The following is a 22,289-nucleotide window of genomic DNA, read 5'->3' on the forward strand; positions in this document are numbered from 1 at the left end:
AAGAGGTGGAGCCCCCCGCCATAGACCCAAATTGGCTGTCGGTCTTCAAGCTGGCTTGCAATTGGCCTAAATACAGCCTTCTGCATGACTACGGAAGCGTCAATGCATCGGTGTAGTAACGCCATTATACTGGAAGCATGTATGGAGACTGACACGAGACGCAACGAGGGAATGATTCGATCTTGTGATTGTGCCCTGGTTTGCCTGGACAGAAAATGTAAAATTGAAACATGTGGATCTCGGGATCGCATGGATCTAATCGATCAAATTTGGGCAATGTTTCCTAGTGACTTCCATCAATTATAAAATTCAAGTGACATAACAAAAAAAGTATAAAACATTCTTTGAGTTACACATGTAAATGTGGGGTTGTGGCCAAATCCGGCATTGTCTTGGAGGTGCAAACAACACGTGTATCAGCAGTTTGTGTGATGGTTCGAATACAGTTACATACTGTATCTTCTGTCCTAGTGCGTAACCATGCTCAAGTATTGTAGTGCAGGGACCTGCAACCACCACCATCTTATGGAAATTGAACACGGGACGTCCAAATATTGATCCTTCAAGCTCACAAGCCACTTGAAGGAGCCATATCCACACAAGAAGCACCTTTGTTTCCACCTCCAACACAATCAACATGACGTTGATTCCCTTTACCTATTTGCACATACTGAGGCGTGATGTCACTGTAGATAAAAGAATATGGTGGGGGAAAAAAAAAAGTTGGTGGTACCAAGTTATCCCCGAGCCATCGAGATTGAAAGGGTTGCGTAGTTCCAAATACTTTGATACATGAACCACGTGATCAGTAGTGTTTCTGACCCTCACTGACGCAACTTTCTCAGTGGCTCCGAGTCAGGCTATTGGCAGCGTTGCCCCGGAACTTTGACACTGATCGGTCAGTCCTTCACTTTGCAACAATAGTTCTGGACAAAACACACAGGCAGTGAGACCGACCCTCTTTTAGACGGCTCACATTTTAGAAATTTGGTCCCCACTGCGGGAATGAATGGCTGCTGGGATTTATATATATAAAGATATATAAACAATAATATATAAATATATACTGTATATATAAAATGTCAATAAACGAAGAAATAATAATAATAATAATAATAATACAAATTGATAAATGAAAAAAGATATGCATTGCCTTGCAAAAGTACTGTGAAAAGCCAAAAAGAAGAATTCAGTTTTGCAAGACACTGTATATGTGCCTCTCAAAACCCAACCCTACGTCCTCGCCGTGAGAGGTGGAAGCAGGTCATGCTGACTGACAGGGCTCTGGTCAAACTGCAGGATAATTCACCTGTGCAGTGGATACATTATTATATTTCTGCTGTCGGGCAGAAATCTCCATATTCTAACTTTTTTTTATTTCTTTTTTTCATAAATGAATGCCCTACTTCAGTGCTTCGCAAACATTTTCGTACCAAGGAAATGTTGTGCTAGGGACTCTAAGAAGAGAGTATATACAAGCAGATATGCAAGCTCACAAGATGATACAAGCACAAAGTGACGTGCTGTGAGCTTGTAGATCTGATTATCAAATAGCAAACATATAAATGGATAAAGGGGTTAAAATTTGTGATGCTATGTTAACTACCTTTGCTGGACCCCAGTTTGAGAACCAAAGCGCTACTTGGATCATACTACAGCGTCAAACAAAAGCATCAAAAGTAGAAGATCTGCAAGCTCGAAACGCGGCACGAAGCGACGAATGACAAAGCCATTATGGACTGAGGAACAGAAGACTGTGTGACGCTGCCCTGTGGATGTCCTTAATTACACCTATTTGATACCGCAGGAGAAATTCAGTTCAAGTCAGTTTCACCCAACTAATAGAATATGCACAGCAGCTGTATTCGAAAGAAATTGGGCCTCTTCCTTACTTCCTTCACAGGTGTTACCAATGGCAATTATATTAATTAAGGCTCTGTTCCATTCTGGTCAAACAGAGTCATGTCGTGATGCGACGCATTGTGACGCAAACTATTTCTTATAGTTTTTACTTTATGGATTTTTAAAAATTCTTTTGAATAATGTCTGAAATGTTCATAAAATGTTAAGATCTTTTTTTGATTTTGGAAAATCTTTTGAAATAATATTTTAACAAATTGTAGGAAACTTTAAAAAATATATATTTACAACCCAAAACTGGGCCCCAACTCATTGTTGGGGAACCACTGATCTATGAAATATGACTCCAAATTGGGAAAGACTTCCATCCAATCAGATCTGGACAAACAAAAACTCACTAGAGCCACACCGTAATGACAAAGGACGATGTTCTCCAAACCTGACCAACTTTCAGCCTTAAAGGGATGAGGGATATTTCACTACGAATAAAAGCATTAACTATATGGCTGGTTTTCATGCCAAATATTCTGCAGTGATTTAGGTTGATTTTATTTCATCATCCTTCCCAGCATGTAATAGTCTCGCGTTACCAGACTGTTGGCTCCCACAATTTACAAATGTTTCCGGCATACAGTCTGGGACTCTGATAATGCGTAAGGGGAAAGCGGATGCCCCTCCCCTACCCACTTCCGTTTTAGCATTGTGCAGTTGGTCGAATGTCTTTCCGGTCTGAACAACTTCCGTTACGCAGCTTTCGGGAAGTGGAGTTCCAGACTCTATATAGCATTCAGAGATTGTGGAATAGTTGTCTGGTGACGCGAGACTAAGCATGTAAAGACAGATGATCATATAATCTTCCCCCTGCTAAGCCCACCTACCGTTAGATGCATGTAAACCATTAACTTCAACTTGTTGAATACAACAATTTAAAAAATGTAGATCTTTATTATATATCCAAAATGTCATCTTGCAACTACATACAAATCTCAGAAAAAAAACATATATATAAACAATAGCCCCAAGACACTTTACAAACGGAGAACGCTTTACAAAAATATAAATAAATAATGTTGTACAGTGCAAATGGTATAGCTGTTTTGGGGAAACATCCATAGCAGGAATAAAATACACAAACCAGTTTTATTGCAGTCAACACATTAAATAAAAGTAGAGTTGATTGAATCAGTGCAATATATTAATTCCCTTCAAAAAGAGAAATAGCAATATGTACACAAATCTATGTACACGAATCTAAGGAACACTTATAGGAGCACACTTAAGACAAGACGCTCACACTACTGATACCAGTGTGTACATTCCTGACACTAGACACAGTGTTTACATTCCTCCCAGGTTATGACGAGGAATCTGTGATCCTCGCACCGCCAAGCGATCCATTTGCGTAAGAACATGGCCGGTCTCTTTAGTGGCAGGGGTTTGTGCTTGGTCATTAAATTTGTAGACTGAGAGAACGAGAGCAATCCATGGTCTCGAAGGGCGGATCCAAACCCAGGCGCCCGGAGCAGGCGCGTCCTCCGATTGCTTCACCAATCTATGTCCCCGCCTCCCCCCCCCTCCCCCCTCCCCCCCCCCCGGTCTGTGCACGGAGCAGGCTGACGTCACCAAATTTAGAGCGACGCCCCTCTGCACTCTGAATGGTTAGGAGATAACAAGCTTCAAAGACCATCGTTCCTGCATCGTTCCCCCAGACTTTTTTCTTTTGTAACAAAAAAAATGGCTGGGTTTCCGAGGCTATTAAATTTGTACAAGCATTAGAATGTGAGGAAATCCCTCGGTTAGATAAGATAAGAAAATTCAACTGGCAAAATGCCAATAATAACAGAAGCCGGTTTTGCTAGGGCAGGACCTCCCATGCCCCTACCTCTTCCCAACCAGAGAGTCCAGAAAGAGTCCGGAAAATAAATAAAACTAGTGAAGACCACCAGCTCTGCTTCAGCTTTCAGTCGGTCAGGGAGAAACATGAAGGCCAAATAGTTCATGAGCGTCCAGAATAGTCAAAATATGATCACATAATGAGGCAGGTAGGTGCCAGCCTAGAGCCTGCAGGGGTGTGTGTGTGCATTTAAGTTCTTTGCAGAGCAACAGTGTGTGTATGAACAAAGGAGAAATATTACCCTCACATACACACACAATCTCTCCGCTGTCTTTTTTTGCAGAATACGACCCGATGTCAACAACTGACGGGATTTTGTCAGATTAATGACACGCCAGTAGAGTACACAGTAAAACCGGTGTTCATTTAACTCAGAAGTGTGTGCAAATGGAACCAAAAGGACGCATAGGGTCCATTTGTGCACGCTTCGTAGGTAAATGAACAAGGAGGGTTTTACCGTGTAGTAGTGCCTTGCGCGCTCAGTTGTTGCTGGGCTTGCCGTGCACTCGGAAACGGTACATGCACGTGTACTCCAGGTGGCCCCAGTTGGAGAGCACCTGTACCTCTACGATCTGGAAGGTTCGCTCGTTCTGCTCCTGGTGAGACACATGAGGAGGATGAAGCAGATAACAGCATGGTCACATCAATGCCAGTCATCATACAAATAGCAGCTGGACCTAAACATCTAGTTGAATTTCAACACTGGGTTCCTTTTACAATATTTGTTGTTTTTTTATATGTTGTTGTCTAGTACGTTCGTCAGTCAGTCAATACAGGGAAAATGTTGGCTATGGGCTATGGCGCTATCCTGGGCACCTCGCTTAGAAGGTTTCCTTTCGGATGTAAATAATAAATATTGCACTAGACACAGAAAACGTGAATCCAACATTGAGAGCCTGTCTAAATGTTCCCTTAACCCATTAAGACCTGAGGCCGATTCTACAAATGTCTTCTAGATCCCAACAGTTTTCTGAAACACTTATGTTGCTATAATATCAGTGGTTCTCAAACCTTTTCATGTCACGGACCCCCCAAATTATATGTATTTGGCCGCGGACCCCCATCTCAAAATGTATTGTTCTAGGGACCCCCAGAAGCAAAGATTTGAGTTAAAAAATGTTCGCTTTAAAAATATATCATATTCAGAGATTTGCACAATTAAGGCACAATTAGTGTGCCTTAATTATTAGCTACCTGGCATGAATGCATCACTTGTCAACAATTCCAAACATTTATTAGTAAAATAGTTTTGGTTGGAAGGCCCTCTAGTGGACAGAACCAACCACACGCTATAGCCTTTAGTAGGGTACTGTATGCCTATAAGCATTGGTATAAAGTAAATACTGTAATAATTTTAATGAATTGAGATTATAGAGGAATATATTTGATGATCAAATATCTGCCCAAACTTAATCGCTCCATTATATGAATGATAATAAGGACATTATGTCGTAGGTGTAAAGCCCCTTTTACCCCATGGAATCTATAATATTGCAGGATAAACAATATTCACACACTGGCCTCCTTTATGGACAAGTTCCATATGGTATCAGGTCCTGTTCCCACATTACACCATTATGGAATATTGGATTAACAGCTTTCAGAGAGAACTTACAGTCACGGTGTAAGTCTGCTTTCGGAGAGAACTTACAGTCACAGCGTAGGTCTGCATTCAGAGAGAACTTACGGTCACAGTGTAGGTCTGCAGGGCCTCTCCATCCTCTTCATAAGTGTACCGGCCCAGGAACGTCCCGTTCACCTGGTTCTCATCATCCAGACCCTACCAACACAACAGACAGTCATTCAACCACATGGTCAGAACACACTGTCCCACGTGGAAGATGGAAAGATGTACTGTATGGATTAAAGCAAAAATAAAATCTCATGACTGAAAAGAATGTGTCAGGTCATGTCCTAATATGTGATTTGAATTGTGAAACAGTGTGAAAGGAGCCCCCCACACACTAGTGCTGTGTTTCATAAACAATATGTACAATACTAGAGGTGCGGGTCGCTACGCGACCCTTCCGTCTAGTCGCTGGCGCGAGGCTCTCGTGTAGTAGGCTGTAGACGTTTTCGACGCGCAAACCAAAAGCGAGAGCAACAGTGTTTCGAGACGCAAACCGAAAACGAAAGCAAACTGAGAGACTGACACATTTCACCCGTTCATCTATCTATGTATTCACACAGGCTCTTGCAGGACCAGAATGTGCGGCACAGATTGATGAAGCAGCCCGCTCAGCCCAGCAAGACGGCGTTCGCTGCGTTCAACCCTCCCAAAGAGTCAGACAGACAGTATTTGGATGGGGGCGGGGTTGCCGGGGTTGCCATGTCCAGGAGTTGTAAGCGTGAAGTGGCGTGTAATTGGTTAGGGAAAGTGCGTCCACGCATGCGCAGTGTGCAGCGCGGTGTTTTTGCATAAAGCTGGTTGCTTGTTGCTCGCGCGCAATCTGGCTATCAATAGGCTATCTATTCTACAGTAGCCTATTTTCGGCGCATTGCCATTGCATGCTTCCATAGAAGACATGCTGACTTCTATGGAATCCAAGTGACTGAAATCAGTCGTGGCGACTGAGAACTTTAATCCATGAAGATGTAACCCCTTGCTGTAATGTTTGCACAGGTAAAAAGACTGGTTGTACTGGGCAGTAATAGATGGTGGGTATACCGGGAATTGAAGACTGGATATACTGGGCAGCAGGACAATGGTTGTACTGGGTAGTCAATGACAGAAGTTACACTGGAAGTAGATACATGTGTGTGGGTGCATGTGTGCATTCCATGATAAGACATCAGTCTGGCGTCCCCATTTTGGGGGAGAACTAGCGTTGTGAGCTTGTAGATTGTATTTTTACACGTATTTCACTTGTATTTTTTGTTATTCGGCATAGGACATAGTATAAAGTGGTCGGTGTGTGAGTCTCTCTTACATAGACAATGAAGTCCTTGGGAGCGCTGTTTAGCTTCCCAGTGGGAGCCAGGGCTTTGGGCATGTGCTCCATGGAGAAGGCTGTGGGAACGACCCTCATGGACAGACGGATCACCAGGTAACCCTGGGAACCTTTGAACGCCCAGCAGTTCCCTGGCTGGATGTCAGGCTGGGGGGGAAAAAAACAGACAGTTGTATGACATACACCTATTTATTGACACGTTTTAATACTGTATGAGGAGTGGCAAGTCATGTACATGTAAGCCTAATTCATACATCCGCTTGTTTAATTTAACCACTTGAACCCCTAGCATCCCTGTTCTGGGTTGAACATTTGGCGAAAAAAGCCAATTTGCAAGCTCAGATCGGCTTGTAGATCGGCTATCTTCGCTGAAGATACTTAGGCAAGGTAAGTTTATTTGTATAGCACATTTCCACAACAAGGCAATTCAATGTGCTTTACATAAAACATGTAGATCAAAGACAGGAAGCGAGCCTAGTACAGAGCCCTGGGGACTCCAGTCAACTAAGTATATTTTCTTAAAGAGGGAAAATAATGTATAATGGGAAAATAACCGCCATCAGATTGAAATTGCCTAGCCTTAAAAATCCCCTCATGAGGGCTGATAATGATGCATCTTTTAAAAAATATTGCTGGAAGCCTTAAGGTTCATATTAACATTTGAAAACAAAAAGTGAATCTAAGTGAGGAACAACTTGAATCTGTAGTGCACTTAAAGCAGGGGTATTCAACTAGATTAGACAGGGAGCCAAAATTGTTAAATTAATTGAGGTCGGGGGCCACAGGCCTATGTAAACAAAAAAATAACAAAATATTCATGGTTAACCGTTGAACCGGTAACTGTCAAGACATTTGTAACCAGTTAATACCATTACGTTAATATGTATTTGTCATTTAATTGTTAGTGCAAACTTTTCCCCCCCAACCTAAAGTGGTGCCTGGAGGCAGCCACCACGTAAGACTGCAATTTTGCCTTAAGTTAAACTCAGGGAAATAAAATATCATGCACACTTCAAGACAAGCTGAAAATAGACCTGAAGGCTGTGGGATATCCTTTTCAAAACTTTTTTGTTGGGAATCTTTTCTGAGAAATGTCCTGATCATCTGCACCCACACACGTATGCATGCACCCACACACGTATGCATGCACCCACACACGTATGCACACGCACACACACACACACACACACACACACACACACGGCTGTATCAGAACATGGTCATGCTGTTTTGTATTTTTGTATAGGCATTCTAAAAGCCAGTCAATAGGTGGTTTCAGAGAGTTAATAAGTCAACAATACAATCAACAATACAGCAAAACTATTACTTTTGAACACCTAAATATTTTAAGTAAGTACTCCTGTACTTTTACTTAATAGTAATATTTGACCCGGAGTATCTAGTCTATACTTTGTGTTGTGCAAGTAACAGCTGCATACTTTGACTTTTTGTTGTGACGAGAGTCATTTACTGGAAATGGCCTGATCTTCTGTAAAGCAGAGGTTGTGTAATGAACACTGAACATTGTATTGTCATAGTAACAAGGCAGACAGCTGACAACTTTCACTTTGACTTGTGTCTAGAGTCATTTACTGGAAATCACTTGATCTGCTGTAACCCCCCCCCCCCCCCCCCAACAACTGCTTTAACAAAATATCTATAAGCCAGAGAGGGTTGCTTGTAAAAAAAAAGAAAAGAAAAAAGCTTTGGCTTTCATGCTATCTTACATTTGAATAGATGTAGACCAGAGTCATTCAAGGAGAGTTGAGTCACCTCTGTTCACTTCATCGGGCTTCTACATAGCCGTCTATTGGCGAATAGTGACAAAGCCCTAAACCGGAGGTTTATAGAATGCACTGAAGTCAATAGCTCCTTGTACCTAGTTTTGTTTACATGAACCACGTGACTGGCGCTGTTTCTGCCCCCTCATTGGCACAACTCTCTAATACAAGGCTCTGATGTAGACCTATTTGACAGTGCAGAAACATAATTGCCTAACGAGCGACAACGAGCATCAGCTGGACAAATACACACACACACCTCCCCTCTGCAGTGCTCTAAAGTGTCTCATTTCCCTCCAAAAGCCCTTGAATATGATTATTAAGGATTACTGTGATTGTGGTAAGCTCACATTTTATATCGCACACACCATACCTGTAACTTTCACTAACCCCCCAAAAAACATTTTTTATTAATTGAAAATCGACTATTTGCTCCAGGGGCCACAAGAAAGGTCCCTGTGGGCCGCATTTGGCCCACGAGCCGCCAGTTGAATATCCATGACTTAAAGGCTCTTATCCAGAGAGCTACGACACTCTTTGATCCTGCCACCACGTAATCACAAGTAACTGCCTGAGGTGTTTGTTACCTGGATGACAACACGAGGTGACTGTGTGAAGTACCACAGAGAAACACCAAACAGACTCAGCAGTGCCGTCTTTGTCTCATGCGTCTCAGAGCACCGCGTGCTCAGGATGCTGCCCCCTGCAGGGACAAACACGCACACACAGAAGATTCATGTACTGGCAATATATTAATTTTACTCACACATGCACAAAACCACTGTCATAGAAAAATCATCATCAAGATAATATGGTGACATAAGATGCACAGACAAGTAAATGTGACCAAATTTGCAACCAATAATTGTTACTTAGAAGATCCATCTTCTTATTAAGATAATAAAAATATCTACTAAAATAACCTGAGAAATATCTGTCATAATCACACAGCACCGGGATCGGGAGTCGAACCCGCGACACGCTGTCAGGCTGGCATTGCAGCCTAGGGTGCCTGGACCGCCACGCTGCGGCCCAGGCCCACACAGCAGTATTCTAACACTGACAATGTATTGCATTCTGATGACAGGGTTTTGATGAAGTCAGGTATAGTCTATGTGATAAAACAAAATCAGTCTCACCTCCAGACTCCAGGGCAAAGTCTGGCATGCTGGTCCGATCCTCAGAGTACTGTCTGAGAGCATCCTTCACTATGAGCTTCACCTCCTGTGGGAGGACAGCAGAGGAAGAGTCATTTAATGGAAGTCTGATTTGCACTATTTTGAATATCTGCAGCAGGACTACTACTACACAGTATTTGAATGAGGCAGATATATTCAAAACAATAAATTAGGGCTGTAAAAATTACCTTCAAATGAAAATGTGCTAATTCATTGCCATTTTAACCCATTAAAACCAGGAAAGCATCTGTGTCATTTTTGATTTTAGCAACATTTTTTAGAACTTTTTTTTAGAAAGGATTTAGAACAGTTGTTTTCAAAGATAGCAGATGTACAAGCTCGCAGTGCGCCACTTCATGCCGCGCTGCGAGCTGGTACATCTGCTATTTTAGAACATTTCTAAACAATTTAGATTTTTTTAAAAACACAAATCTTTTCTTCTGGGGGTCCCTGGCACAAAAAAAAATCATATGGGGGTCCGCAGCCAAATACATATCATTTTGAGGGTTCTCGACACGAAAAAGTTTGAGAACTACTGATTTAGAAGCAATTGTAGGATCGGCCTCAGGTCTTAATGGGTTCAAATAAAATATTGCAAAAGTCAGTCAGTCAGTCTGTCTTACCTCTTCTGTCATGGAGGTGCAGAGTTCTGACTCTCTTCCCTCTGTCCCCAGTCCTGCCTCTCTGCTCCGTCTCTCCATCTGCAGGTTCATCTTCTCCTGCGTCTCCATCTTCAGGCTGATCTTCTCCAGGATGCCGAGCTCCAGACTGTCCAGGTCGGCCTGCAGGTCATCCCTGCTGACGTAGCGCTCCGTCAGCCACTGGAGGAGGGATTCGTGGGGCAGCCGGGACTGGGCCGGATCCCCCGTAGACGCCTCCCATCCCGTGGTCGGGGTCAGCTGGTTGCCATAGAACAAGACGCGCAGCTCCTCACGAACCTGTGCCTTGACCCGGGCTGAAATCTGACCAATAGACAAAAAAATGAATTAGATAGATAGGCCGTAGACGGACAGATATTATATAGATATATACTTCTCTATTTTGACTCTATTCTTCATTTTCATCATGTTTTATTTATCATACACAATCGGTTTTATTTCCCTCGTTTATAATTCATCATATTTGCCAGACCCAGGGGGTCGGGCCTACATGAGGCTTTGTACCTGTTTTCTCCATACATGGGCATTCCCCCTTTCTCCTTAGGCCCCAGCCATAAAAGTCTGTCCCCCTTCCGTCCATACATGGGCATGCCCCCTTTGCCCTTAGGCCCCAGCCATAAAGGTCTGTCCCCCTTTCGTCCATACATGGGCATAAAAGAGGTCTGTCTTCTGTCCTCTTTTTGATTGGCCAAGCTTAGCGTGACCTATTGCTCTGATCTTTCAACCACTAGGGGTCTGGCAGTACCAGGTCTCCTGGTTCCCTTGTTTTTAGCGGCGCTAGCCGCTCTATACCTTTAGGTATAGAGCGGTAGCCCTCTATACCTGGCTTTTGCGTCAACGTTCTGATTGGTCAGACACGTCAACAAAGTGATTGGTCAAGCTTCACGTGACACGTGGCTATAAACACATTATAAACACTTATTGATGACAAAATGTATCAAAGGCGCCGCTACCTTCACACAGGTGTGATTTTTATTTATTATCATTATTTTCCTGTTTTGTTTGTGTTACGTTTCTGGTATCGTCCTGTTTTGCACTGTATTGTCCTTTGTCTTGTCACAAAACGCAAAAAAAACAACAAATTATTATAAATAATAGACAAGGGCAATAAAAAACACAGCTAACACAATACCAGTAACACACACACAGTGTCCATGGGGTGAGTGTCTCTCACCGTCTCCTGTATGTCCTCCTGTTGTTCACAGCGCTCCTGGAATCCCATGAGCCCTTGCAGGTCCTGCCTGACGTCCTCTAGAGTCGACTTCAGCCCGTCAACTTCTGCCAGCAAAGCATTGTGGGAATCGCGGTCCACACCCACACTGAACAAGAGAAAAATATATACATAATTAAATAAGAACATCAGATATCGTCTCTGACGGATGTTCAAAACTGTTACTTTTCAGCATTCAAATTAAAAATAGCTTAAGTAGCAGATCCGCATATATTTTTTTGTGTATTATTATTATTATTATTATTATTACTTTTTAATTCAATTTAAATCCTTCTTTAATCATATATATATCCTACTGTGTATACTTTATTTATTTTTTTGTATTTATTTATTTTTTGACTTGTTTGTATTGTTCTTTGTGTTAATGGTACAGTACAATAAGATACCAGGGTTGTGGCTCTTTCGGAGGGGGAACTTTGGGGGGGTGGGAGGGGTAACATACATTCACAGTTTTTGTACGCCTTTTGTTATTTGACCAGTATGTGAAAATATAAAATAAAATAAAACCTTGAACAAAAAAAAAGTAGCAGATCCGCAAGCTTTCAAGCTTGCGGATCTGCTACTTTTGATGCTTTTGTGTGACTCTGTAGTACGATCAAGTAGGGCGTTAATTTACGAAAAGACAATGCCCGACAGCAACGATATGCATATTGTATGAGAAACAAGCATCTGTATTACTCAGTAAAATCCTCAGTGTTAGATTATCCATTTGTCCCACCTGACTGGGACTGGGAGTGTTGAGGGAGACGGTGCCACTGTTGCAGTGATGGCCTCCTGTCTTCTCTGAAACTCCTGCAGATGGACCAAAGCAATCTGTGTTCAACTCCATGACAATGTGCGTGTACACATTCTATATGATTAGAACAAATGCACAGACGTAAACAAGGACCATACCAGTCTAATATAGACTTCTAGTTCAAGCCATTAGCAGAGATTGCAACAAGAATATCATAAATCGTCCCATCCCTATACCGCAGTACCCCACGGGTCTATACCAGGCCCCCTCTTTTTTTAGTCTACACCAAATCTCTTTCCTGATAACAGCAAATCTACAATATGAGCTTGTAGATCTGCTATTTTTGCCAAATGTTCACACCAGAATAGGGACACTAGTGTTCAAGTGGTTAATGGCATGCAACAAGCTTAAAGGAGTAGTTCACCCACAACAAATCTTATTTTCTATCAATTACACACCCCACATTCATTCAAATTCATGGAGATTTTTTTAGTTTTGGTCACATTCCTAAGCCAATAATTTGATAACCAGCGGAGACTCAAAGAGTCTCCTACTGAGTCTCCTATTGACCGATGACCCGGTCATCAAATTATTGGCTCAGGAATGCGACAAAAAATAATAAATCTCCATGAATTCAATGCTTCATGGGGTGTGTAATTGATAGAAAATAAGTAATTTTTTGGGTGAACTACTCCTTTAAGATGTAGCATTTTAGAATAAAGTAGACCCAAATGAATGAACGAACGAATGAATGTATAAACAGAGTGCGTACCTCTGTCTTCACTGTCAGTGACTTTAGAAGGAGTTCCAGCTCAGCCAGATGAGATGCCTGTTTCTCCTGCTGCAACGCATACTGCTGCTGGGACTAGAGATGCAGACACAGACACAGGAAACGATTATGTTGGAGTGTTGGTTTCATTACAGATCTCGACTCCCTACCCAAACTCAAAACTAACCTAAAAGAATGGCTGATTATATGGATCATGTGTGGTCCATTGTACTCAATTCATCAGTAATACATACTCGTTGCTGTCCGGCAGAAACCAGTTAACTCCATTTTGACGCTTTTGCATTTTTTTCCATAAATCAGGGCCATTGAACACCCCAAAATATTGAACCAATGAAAAGCATTAAAAAGCGTGCGCTTCTGACAAAACCAGCTAACTCGATTGGATCCTCAAACTTTCTGCTAAACCAGCTAACTCCACCAAAGGGGGGTGGAGTTAGCTGGTTGTGCTGACTCCAGGCTCCACCCCCTTTTGACCTCCAACCTCATTGTGAGCTTGGAGGTCAATTTAGCTGTTCTTATCAATGATGAACAAAACCTCCTAACTCCACTTTTTTTCATTTCCTGAAAAATGATCATTTTGGAGTTGGTGGTTGCTGGTTTCTGCCGGACAGCAGAGATATTATATATTACTGATGAATTGAGTACAATGGTGGAAACAAGCCCCCGGGGCTTACAGTACCTGTTCCCTGCTCTGTCCCTCCTCTTCCAGCTGTCTTCGGAGCCCGTCCAGTCTGTCCTCCAGCAGGCCAGAGACCCAGGGCTCCAGGGCCTGTCTGCTGTGGGCCCGGACCTGTTGTTGGAGGTCCTGGAACAGCTTCAGCACGTCCCCGTGTCTCTGCTCCACCCTGCGTCCGCTCACTTCCACCTGCTGCCACAGCTGGGAGATGCTCTGCTCCAACCGCAGCAGACGATTCGAGTCGCCCGACGTCATCGACGCCGCGTCACCGTCTACTCCTTCCTGTGAGGGAAGAGAGCAAGTGGATCTCAAAACGTTTTCGTTTTCGTGCCAGGGACCTCCAGAAGAGAAGGTTTAAGTTGAAAAAAAATGGGAAAATGATTCAACATTTTCCAAACATCTTTGATATTTTTCAAATATTTTCAAAAATAGCAGATGTACAAGCTTATATATCTGCTGTTTTTGAATAGCCAACGTATAAATGGATAAAGTGGGGACCCCCTGGAACCCCCCCCCCCATTTTGAAATATCTAGCTAGAGGAAAGGTCTCCAAAATCAAGTGCGTCCTTTTTAAGGAATGAAGGTGCACAACAAATTCCATGGCAATCGTATATACCTATAGTTTTGTAGGTATATTTCTTGTTTGGGACAATGGTGGTCAGACATCAAACCTTAAAAGGGATTCAAACCCCGGTTTCCCGCACAAACGCCAAAAGTTATAACGGAAAGCCCATTTTGGAAGGCAAGATACCATATACTGTAACATAACCCGTTGAGCTTCATGCAATACCATTTATCAACCTGTAGGTGTCCTACCCAACCACAGGATCTAAATCAGGGGTAGGCAATTGAGATAAGCCTAGGGCCAATATCACTCCCAGACATTCCATCGCGGGCCGGGCCTCCCCGCGAACATGCACGCGCGCGCAGCGCGCGTGCATGTTTTGCAATTTTTCGGGTCTAATTCGGGTCTAACTCGGTCTAATTCGGGTCTAATTTGGGTCTAATTCGGTTCTGTTTGACCAATATAAATCAACATTTTTTCCGGTTTAAATATCAGCACAGGCGATTTTTCTGGTGATTTTTTTTTTTCTTCTCCATTTTCCTCTAATCTAGCTATAAAATGTTATAAATCCTTTAAAATGCATCGTGTTTATGAGTGCATGATTTCAAAAGTGGGTTCAGGTTCTATGAAATAAGTATTTATAATTATTTTAACATTAATTTTTAATACTTTTTTTATAACACTTTTCAGTAAATCATTCATACTGTATCTTTCTGTATTTGGATATAATAGATATAATAGCGGCCTATATGTGAGACTATCGGTCTGATACTGTATAAAAATAAAATCCCTCCCCCCGAAAAAAAAAATAAAAAATATTTTAAAAAAAAAATTTTTTTTTTTTTTTTTTTTTTCCAAAATTATCTCACGGGCCAGATATTATTTCTGGGGGGCCAATTTCGGCCCGCGGGCCGCCTATTGCCGACCCCTGATCTAAATGTCTCCATAGACGAGTAGGGAGACCACCTCAAACCACTGCAGATGTACTAGTTATATGGTATTTACATACTCTACCATACAGATTGGTTAAAATAATGTTTGATTCATTAAAACTGCAGATTTAAAAACATAAATAAAATAAAGCATTAATGTATTGATTGTGATTAATTACCATGTCCAAGAAAAACACTGGGTCAGCCCTAGTCCACTTTGTCAAAGTACTTAATTTCTGGGTGAATGATGCTTGATGGAAAGTGTCATGGTGACATACAGTAAGTATTGCCTTTACAGTGAGTGAACAGGTAGGCTCAGTGTCTATCAAGGGCACTTTGTCAGAACACAGTACACATCTCATTTGAGTACACCGTTACTAAACTAGGATCCACATAGAACCAGCTGGGCTCCAATGTGGATGTCAAGACTTCATGTGACCAGCCTGAGTGACATCACGTCATCCATGACATCAGTAATTTATGACACATCTATGACGTATGACTCCAGATCTGGGCAAGGTTTCAGCATGATCACAGCCCCTTTGACTTCCATTATTAAATTCAAGTATTAAAGTAGTCCCTATTTTGGGCATGTTATTATAGATAGATGAATATAAAAAATCACACCCTGTGTGAAGGTAGCGGCGCCTTTGATACATTTTGTCATCGATATGTGTTTATAATGTGTTTATAGCCACGTGTCACGTGAAGCTTGACCAATCACTTTGTTGACGGGTCTGACCAATCAGAACGTTGACGGGTCTGACCAATCAGAACGTTGACGGGTCTGACCAATCAGAACGTTGACACTTATGGGGGGGAAAATTGTGTTTATATATCAAAGACCATGCCAACAACATTTGTTTATGATATTTTGACAGAATTGAGGGAAGTTTCTCTATTGTATAATCACACAAAAGTACAAATTTAAGGCCTCCAAACTTAGAGAAGATATAGTTAGGTATAAAGTTCCAAATCGAAGTAGGATTATTAAGGAACTGCTAAATATTATTAGTACACCTTATGTTGTATCCTATTGGTCCAGATTTGTTGATAGTCTGAACTGGAAAGTTATTTGGAAGCTTCCATATAAATATCTTCTTACCAATAAAGTGAGGGAAGTTTCGTTTAAAATCCTGCATAGGTATTATCCTACAAGTCATTATCTTCTTAAGTTCAAGAAAAAAAAAAGAAAGAAAAAAATCAGAACGTTGACGGTGAACACGGACAAAGTCAGGTATAGAGCAGGATCCACTCTATACCTAAAGGTATAGAGCGGCTAGCGCCGCTAAAAATATATATGTTTTTTCTAAAGGAAGTGAAAGTAGATCTACAAGCTCAACTCATCATGATGAGAACGTTGTGAGCTCATATAGTTCTACAATTTTTTCAAGAAAAACATACGGCTCGAGTGGTTACATTTCTTCATCTCAGTGCTTTACCATCACTATATCAGCTGAATCTAAATTAAGTTCAAGGGTTTGTCCCGACTGGGACATTTGGTTTGCAAATGGGAGGTTTGGTGGGATGTTGTTGCAGCATCTAGAGTAGGATGTCCTTATTTGCCTTGTAGGTCATCACCATTGTTTTGAATTGGAATAAAAATAGTGGGACGTCCAAACATGCAAATGCTTGGAACACACCCACACACACACCTACCTGTGAGTGAGCTGTTGGAGGAGGGGGGAAGTGAGGTGTCTCTACAGACGCCTGTACGTCCGTGGTGGTCTCATGAACGGCGCTGTCAGGAGAGCTGTAGGACCACAGGGAAGGCAGGCTGGACGGGGACAGAGATGTCCCCCATTGTGTCACGTTGACGGCAGGCAGGACGGACAGTAGACCACCTGGACCACACAACCACCACAGACCTGATAAGACAGACCAATGAGAATGCATGTAACCGTTATTTAACCAGGAGAGTCATGCTTTATGAGACCTGGCCAAGACAGAGCCAAAGCAGTACAACCGATTACAAAATGATAGCAAAGAGTAACAAATTCAACCAAAAACGATCAAATACAACAAAAAAACATCTACCAATACCACAATAGTACTCTAAATTTTAAAACGTGATAAGGACATGGCCATTATCCGACTGTTAAAATCCTGAAGTGAGATAAGGTGATCAAATTTAAGTTTGGCCAGCAAATCATTCCACGACAATGGTCCTTCCTTGCTTGGTAAAACAAGCTTGCCCGCCTGAATTCGAGCAGCAGGTACCGTACAGTGCAACCATTTCTGTGAGCGTAAATTGTTGTGAACTGTTCTGTGAAAATGAAAGCTTAGCATTTATGTACACCGGCATCAACCATCATGAACATTCATTCAGATAGTGTTCTGTTCTGCCAGATGACTGCATTTCAGTAGTTCACCAACAAACCGGATTGTTTTTTTAAAGATTATGTTTTATGGAACTTCTGACGTGTTTGTGTAGAAAGGGACCCCTGGTGACAAGTGTCATCATTTGGACAACACATAATAAACTGAACTGGGGGTGCACATAATGACTAAAACCCATAACAAGGTTGAAAGACACATCAGCTGCATAACTGCCTGATATCGATGTTGTCAAAAAGTCAAATAAGGCCTGATAACTTACCACACAGGAGTAGAGGGATGACAACCAGGAGGAGTGGCAGCAGCTTCCGAAGGCTCCTGGTAGAACATATACAGTACACAAGATGTGACAGACAGACAGACGGGTGAGTTATGTGGATCAGGGCTTTACCACTGTAGCAGTCAAATGGATTTAAAACACTCAACCAAATCAACCCTAGTGTCCTAATTCTGGGGGCTAACAGATGGCAAAATTTGCCGATCTACAACCTTGCGACGCATTGTGAGCTTGTAAAACAGCTATTTTTTGCAGAGATTTGGTGTAATATGGGGGAAAAAGGAGCTGACCTAGTGCCCTGGGGTACCCCGGTTAAAGTACGACAAAGAGCAAAAATAGCCAATATACTTTTCGTTGCTGTCGGGCAGAAACCTTCTATTTCCATATTCTAACTTTTTGTGTTTTTTTCATAAATTAATGCCCAATTCTAACTTTTTGTGTTTTTTTCATAAATTAATGCCCAACTTGATCATACTACAACGTCACACAAAAGCATCAAAAGCAGCAGATCCTAAAGCTCGAAACGCGCCGTGAAGCAGCGTGTTTTGAGCTTGTAAACCTGCTACTTCTGCTATTTTTGAATTTGAATCCTAAAAAGTAACAGTTTTGGGCATACAAGGTTTCCACCCGAAAGAGAGTTTTGTTTTTTGAAGATCTGCCATTTTCGACTACAAGGTCAAAATAGTGACACCAGTTTTAAAGTGACAAATGCTCTGATGAAGGCTCATAACCGAAACGCGTAAGCGTTTGTTTATTGTTATGTGCCAATAAAAAAATGTGAATGGAATGGAAATGTGAGTACTTTGTCCTCCATTGATTTCAAATTTGGGATTTTTTGGATTTTTTCAATTCCTACTTTTTATATGTATACTGGATTTTGGGTCTAGCACTCCAATGAGAAAAGACATGGTTGATGCGCAACCTCTTTTTCTTATTTGGTTAACAAGTGTGTGACAGTGTGTAACCAGGACAACGAGTTCCACAGTGAAGAAGAACGTTTATTTGATTGTACTCAAATAAGTGGAAATCTTACCGTGTCGTGAGGACGTTTTTGAGGGAGGCAGTCAAGGTGACCAGATGATGCCAGGCCTTCCCTGCAGAGACACAGACAAACACACAGGTCAAGGACTAGATTAGTTCGAGTTGCAGCAGGGTCAGGAGAGAGAGTGAGAGAGAGTGTGGTTTACTGCAACACATGTGGACGATTACAGCAGTAAATACATGGCGCAGTTAAGGTTGACAGGCTGTGGGTGAGTACTTAGACAAGCAAAGTTATTTCAGCGATGTTAGTTCCGCACTGGACTAGCGCACGCTCACTGCCTGGACAAACACCTACAGTACATCTATCACAGACAGAAACATGCAAGAAGATAAAAGGGAATTATTTGCTGAGAAGATCCAGAAGACCCAGCTCAATGCTGCGGGGGAGCAGGGAGAGGTCTACCAGAGACACAAGGCTAAACTCCATGCATACACACAGTACATACACATGCCGAGCTAGAGAGACAATGAGGCTGCGAAACTCAGGAAAGATCAGCAAAGTTATGTCTGGTGAGGGAAACGAAAGCAACCTAGCAACCATTGGTCTGTGGACCACTTGAACCCAAGCATCCCTACACTGGGGGAACATTCGCCAACAATAGCAGATTTACAAAGATTGGCTATTTTTGGCAAATCTATTTAGTGTTGAGTGAAACAAGGTGGGGCCCTAGTATAGAGCCCTTGGGAATCCGGTCAACTGAGTATAGGGTTTAAGTGGTTATTTAAAAAATGGCTGATGTATAAATCCTAATAGCCAAATCCTCAAATTTCTGTCCACCTACAGTACTTCCTCCAGCATGGCGGTGTTACGGTGAAATTGGTGACTTGCCAAAATAATGTTACCATCTTGTGGACTTCACAAAACGTCAATGAGTTTAAAACTAGTTTGTCGCTGTCTGGCAGAAATCAGCTAACTAAATCTTTCTGCTTTTTTTTCATAAATCAGTGCAATTGAACAACCTTTACGCCTACGTGTTGGTTAAAAACAATATTGAACCAATGACAAGCATTAAAAAGCGCTTCTGACAAAACCAGCTGACTCCATTGGATCCTCAAACTTTCTGCTAAACCAGCTAACTCCACCAAAGGGGGGGGTGGAGTTAGCTGGTTTTGCCGACTCCAGGCTCCACCGCCTTTTGACCTCCAACCTCATTGTGAGCTTGGTGGTCCATTCAGCTGTTCTTATCAATGATGAACAAAACCTCCTAATTCCACATTTTTCTTTTTTCATTTCCTGAAAAATTAACATTTTGGAGTTATCTGGTTTCTGCCCGACAGCAGAGATATTCTGAAAGTTGAAGATTGGAATTTGGCTTCTGCGTTTATTTTTTTCCTGCAGAAAAGTACATTTTCAAACACCAAGGGTGCAGGTCAATTTCTATAATACAAGGTCTGTCCAATAACAAGCTGCCACATCACTCCTTATGGCCAGTTGGAAAAAACAATGAGTGAAGACACGCATCCCTCTTTGGGACAGAGCCATGATGCAGTAAGCATGCAGTATAAAGCAGGACGTCTACAACAGCCACAGATTAACGGGTTACAGGTTGTTAACCTGGAGACTGGACAGCGGACCAGACAGAAGACAGCAGGTTCTTGGATGAATCCCAGCCGGTAGACCCTGCCGTCTGAGCCAGCCACGACAGACATGTACCTGGTGGGAAGCAACGAGGGGTGAGATAGACCCCAACGTTAAAATAAAGGATACAATATCCTTATTTGTACAGTATTTAAAAATTCTATATGATTTCTATTAAATACTATCAGGGTGCCAAGTCAAATGTGTGACTGCTAAAGCACCTAAAAGGAATCCTTGGTATCCTTGCATGCATAGTTGGATACATGAATGCATATTTGGTTACATGCATGTGTCCAATACTGAATGCATGTATCCAATAACGCAGGCATATGACCAATAATACATGCACAATTGCACATGTCTAATGATGCATGCATAAAAACCCACCCGAACAATGCGAGTGTGTTTTTTTTAAAGGTTTATGGTAGGTCAGGTAACCTGTATAGAGAGTAGCACTCCATAACAACCCCAACAAGTAGGAAGAAGACCATGGTGGTGATGATGGTGATGAAGATGTGACAGTGTGGTGTTTCTCCTTGCAGTCGTCACCTGTTGCCACCGGTAGCGAAGGTAAACAAGACACTTAAATAAAACACCACTTGGTGAAGAAGATAAAAATCTTGAAAGTGAATGGTGATAATACAGATAATTTGTACATGTTTAAATTTAAGCACGCTTTCAAGCTCCTTCACCTCCTTAAAGATGCAATCTGTAAGTTTTATGTCCTACCAGGAATTTGAACCCGGTTCCCCAATGCGAGCGCCAACATTTCTACTCTTAAGCTATAACGGAAAGCCTGTTTTGGCAGAGGATAAATTGTGCCTTCATGCAATACCTCTTGGCAACCAGTAGTGGTCCTATCCAACCACATTTACCTCCTAACCTCAACCAACCAGTCTTCCAAAAAAAAAAAGGTTCTTTGTGGCAGATTGTGGAAGTAAAACAATATAAATCTCGAGCGCATTGAGCTTCTGTCTCGGCGGAGGTGTTCAGAAAAGTTTAACTTTGTTTTTGGAGTATGCTGATGTCTTAAGTCTCTGCGTGTCTGATTGCGTGCATTGAAACTTTGGGTTGATTGTACTCACACAGAGATCCGTTACAGTCGAGTTGCTCCCCGTTGGTCCCCATCCCCTTAACGTTGACGACCCCACAGTACTGGGAAGGCTCTGACAGAGAGAGAGAGACACAATCACATGAATCAGTAATCACAGCATCATCTCAGCAGGGATGACGATATCCACCTGTACACTTCCCATCACCTGTGTAATGAACAGCAAGAGGCTGCACAGAGAGAGAGAGACACTGTGAGGACGAGAGAGAGAATAAGAGAGAGAGACAGATTTGCCTTTCTCCAAGGCAACAGCCAAAGCAAATATATTTGTTTATTTGTTTGGAAGGCAAACAGCAGAAGAATGGGATAGGGACACATTAGGAGAATAGAAATATTATGGAAAAATAATAGACAAGGTTTTTTTTTTATATGCACAGGATTACTATCATGGTGACAGCTGATAAAGGATGTGTTGTTTAGTGCATCAAGGGCACCGTGCAGGGAGAAACAGAGAAACCAGAGAAGTTTAAAATAGATAAACATCTACAGTATGCAAATGTAAAAGTACGACCAGCATAATGAAAACAGAACCCTGGTGGAAAGAGGACCCTGAGAAGTGATGGAAATGAAGGCAGGGTTAAAAGTCAGGATGCATTTTCTTTTCTACAGATCAGAAAGGAAAACGGTTATGTTAATGGAGATCAGTTGGAGACAGTCTGCCTCCTAAGAGAGGTACAATATTCATAAGAAA

At 42.0% G+C, this 22,289-nt stretch overlaps 1 protein-coding gene across 3 annotated transcripts in view; it reads right to left on the reverse strand.

Moving 5' to 3' along the window:
* Positions 1-3,467: 3,467 nt before the first annotated feature.
* The window catches only part of LOC311060952 (SUN domain-containing protein 1-like), a 30,745-nt gene continuing 11,923 nt past the window's right edge, over positions 3,468-22,289 (reverse strand). For 2 of the 3 annotated variants that reach the window (XM_084079372.1, XM_084079371.1), the window contains 16 exons: positions 21,573-21,653; positions 20,926-21,036; positions 20,464-20,562; positions 18,901-18,961; positions 17,853-17,908; positions 16,913-17,121; positions 13,760-14,038; positions 13,063-13,155; positions 12,273-12,346; positions 11,498-11,642; positions 10,288-10,626; positions 9,626-9,710; positions 9,074-9,189; positions 6,685-6,852; positions 5,442-5,534; positions 3,468-4,350 (listed from right to left, as the gene is read on the reverse strand). In XM_084079372.1, the coding sequence (XP_083935498.1) occupies positions 4,234-4,350; positions 5,442-5,534; positions 6,685-6,852; positions 9,074-9,189; positions 9,626-9,710; positions 10,288-10,626; positions 11,498-11,642; positions 12,273-12,346; positions 13,063-13,155; positions 13,760-14,038; positions 16,913-17,121; positions 17,853-17,908; positions 18,901-18,961; positions 20,464-20,562; positions 20,926-21,036; positions 21,573-21,653 (2,126 nt within the window). In that variant the 3' untranslated portion in view covers positions 3,468-4,233. The remainder of the gene's footprint in view (positions 4,351-5,441; positions 5,535-6,684; positions 6,853-9,073; positions 9,190-9,625; positions 9,711-10,287; positions 10,627-11,497; positions 11,643-12,272; positions 12,347-13,062; positions 13,156-13,759; positions 14,039-16,912; positions 17,122-17,852; positions 17,909-18,900; positions 18,962-20,463; positions 20,563-20,925; positions 21,037-21,572; positions 21,654-22,289) is intronic. The other variant, XM_084079373.1, reaches the window with a different exon arrangement.

The sequence above is a fragment of the Gymnoscopelus microlampas genome (assembly GCF_963454915.1).
Source record: "Gymnoscopelus microlampas genome assembly, chromosome: 14".
In the NCBI taxonomy this organism is placed as follows: domain Eukaryota; kingdom Metazoa; phylum Chordata; class Actinopteri; order Myctophiformes; family Myctophidae; genus Gymnoscopelus; species Gymnoscopelus microlampas.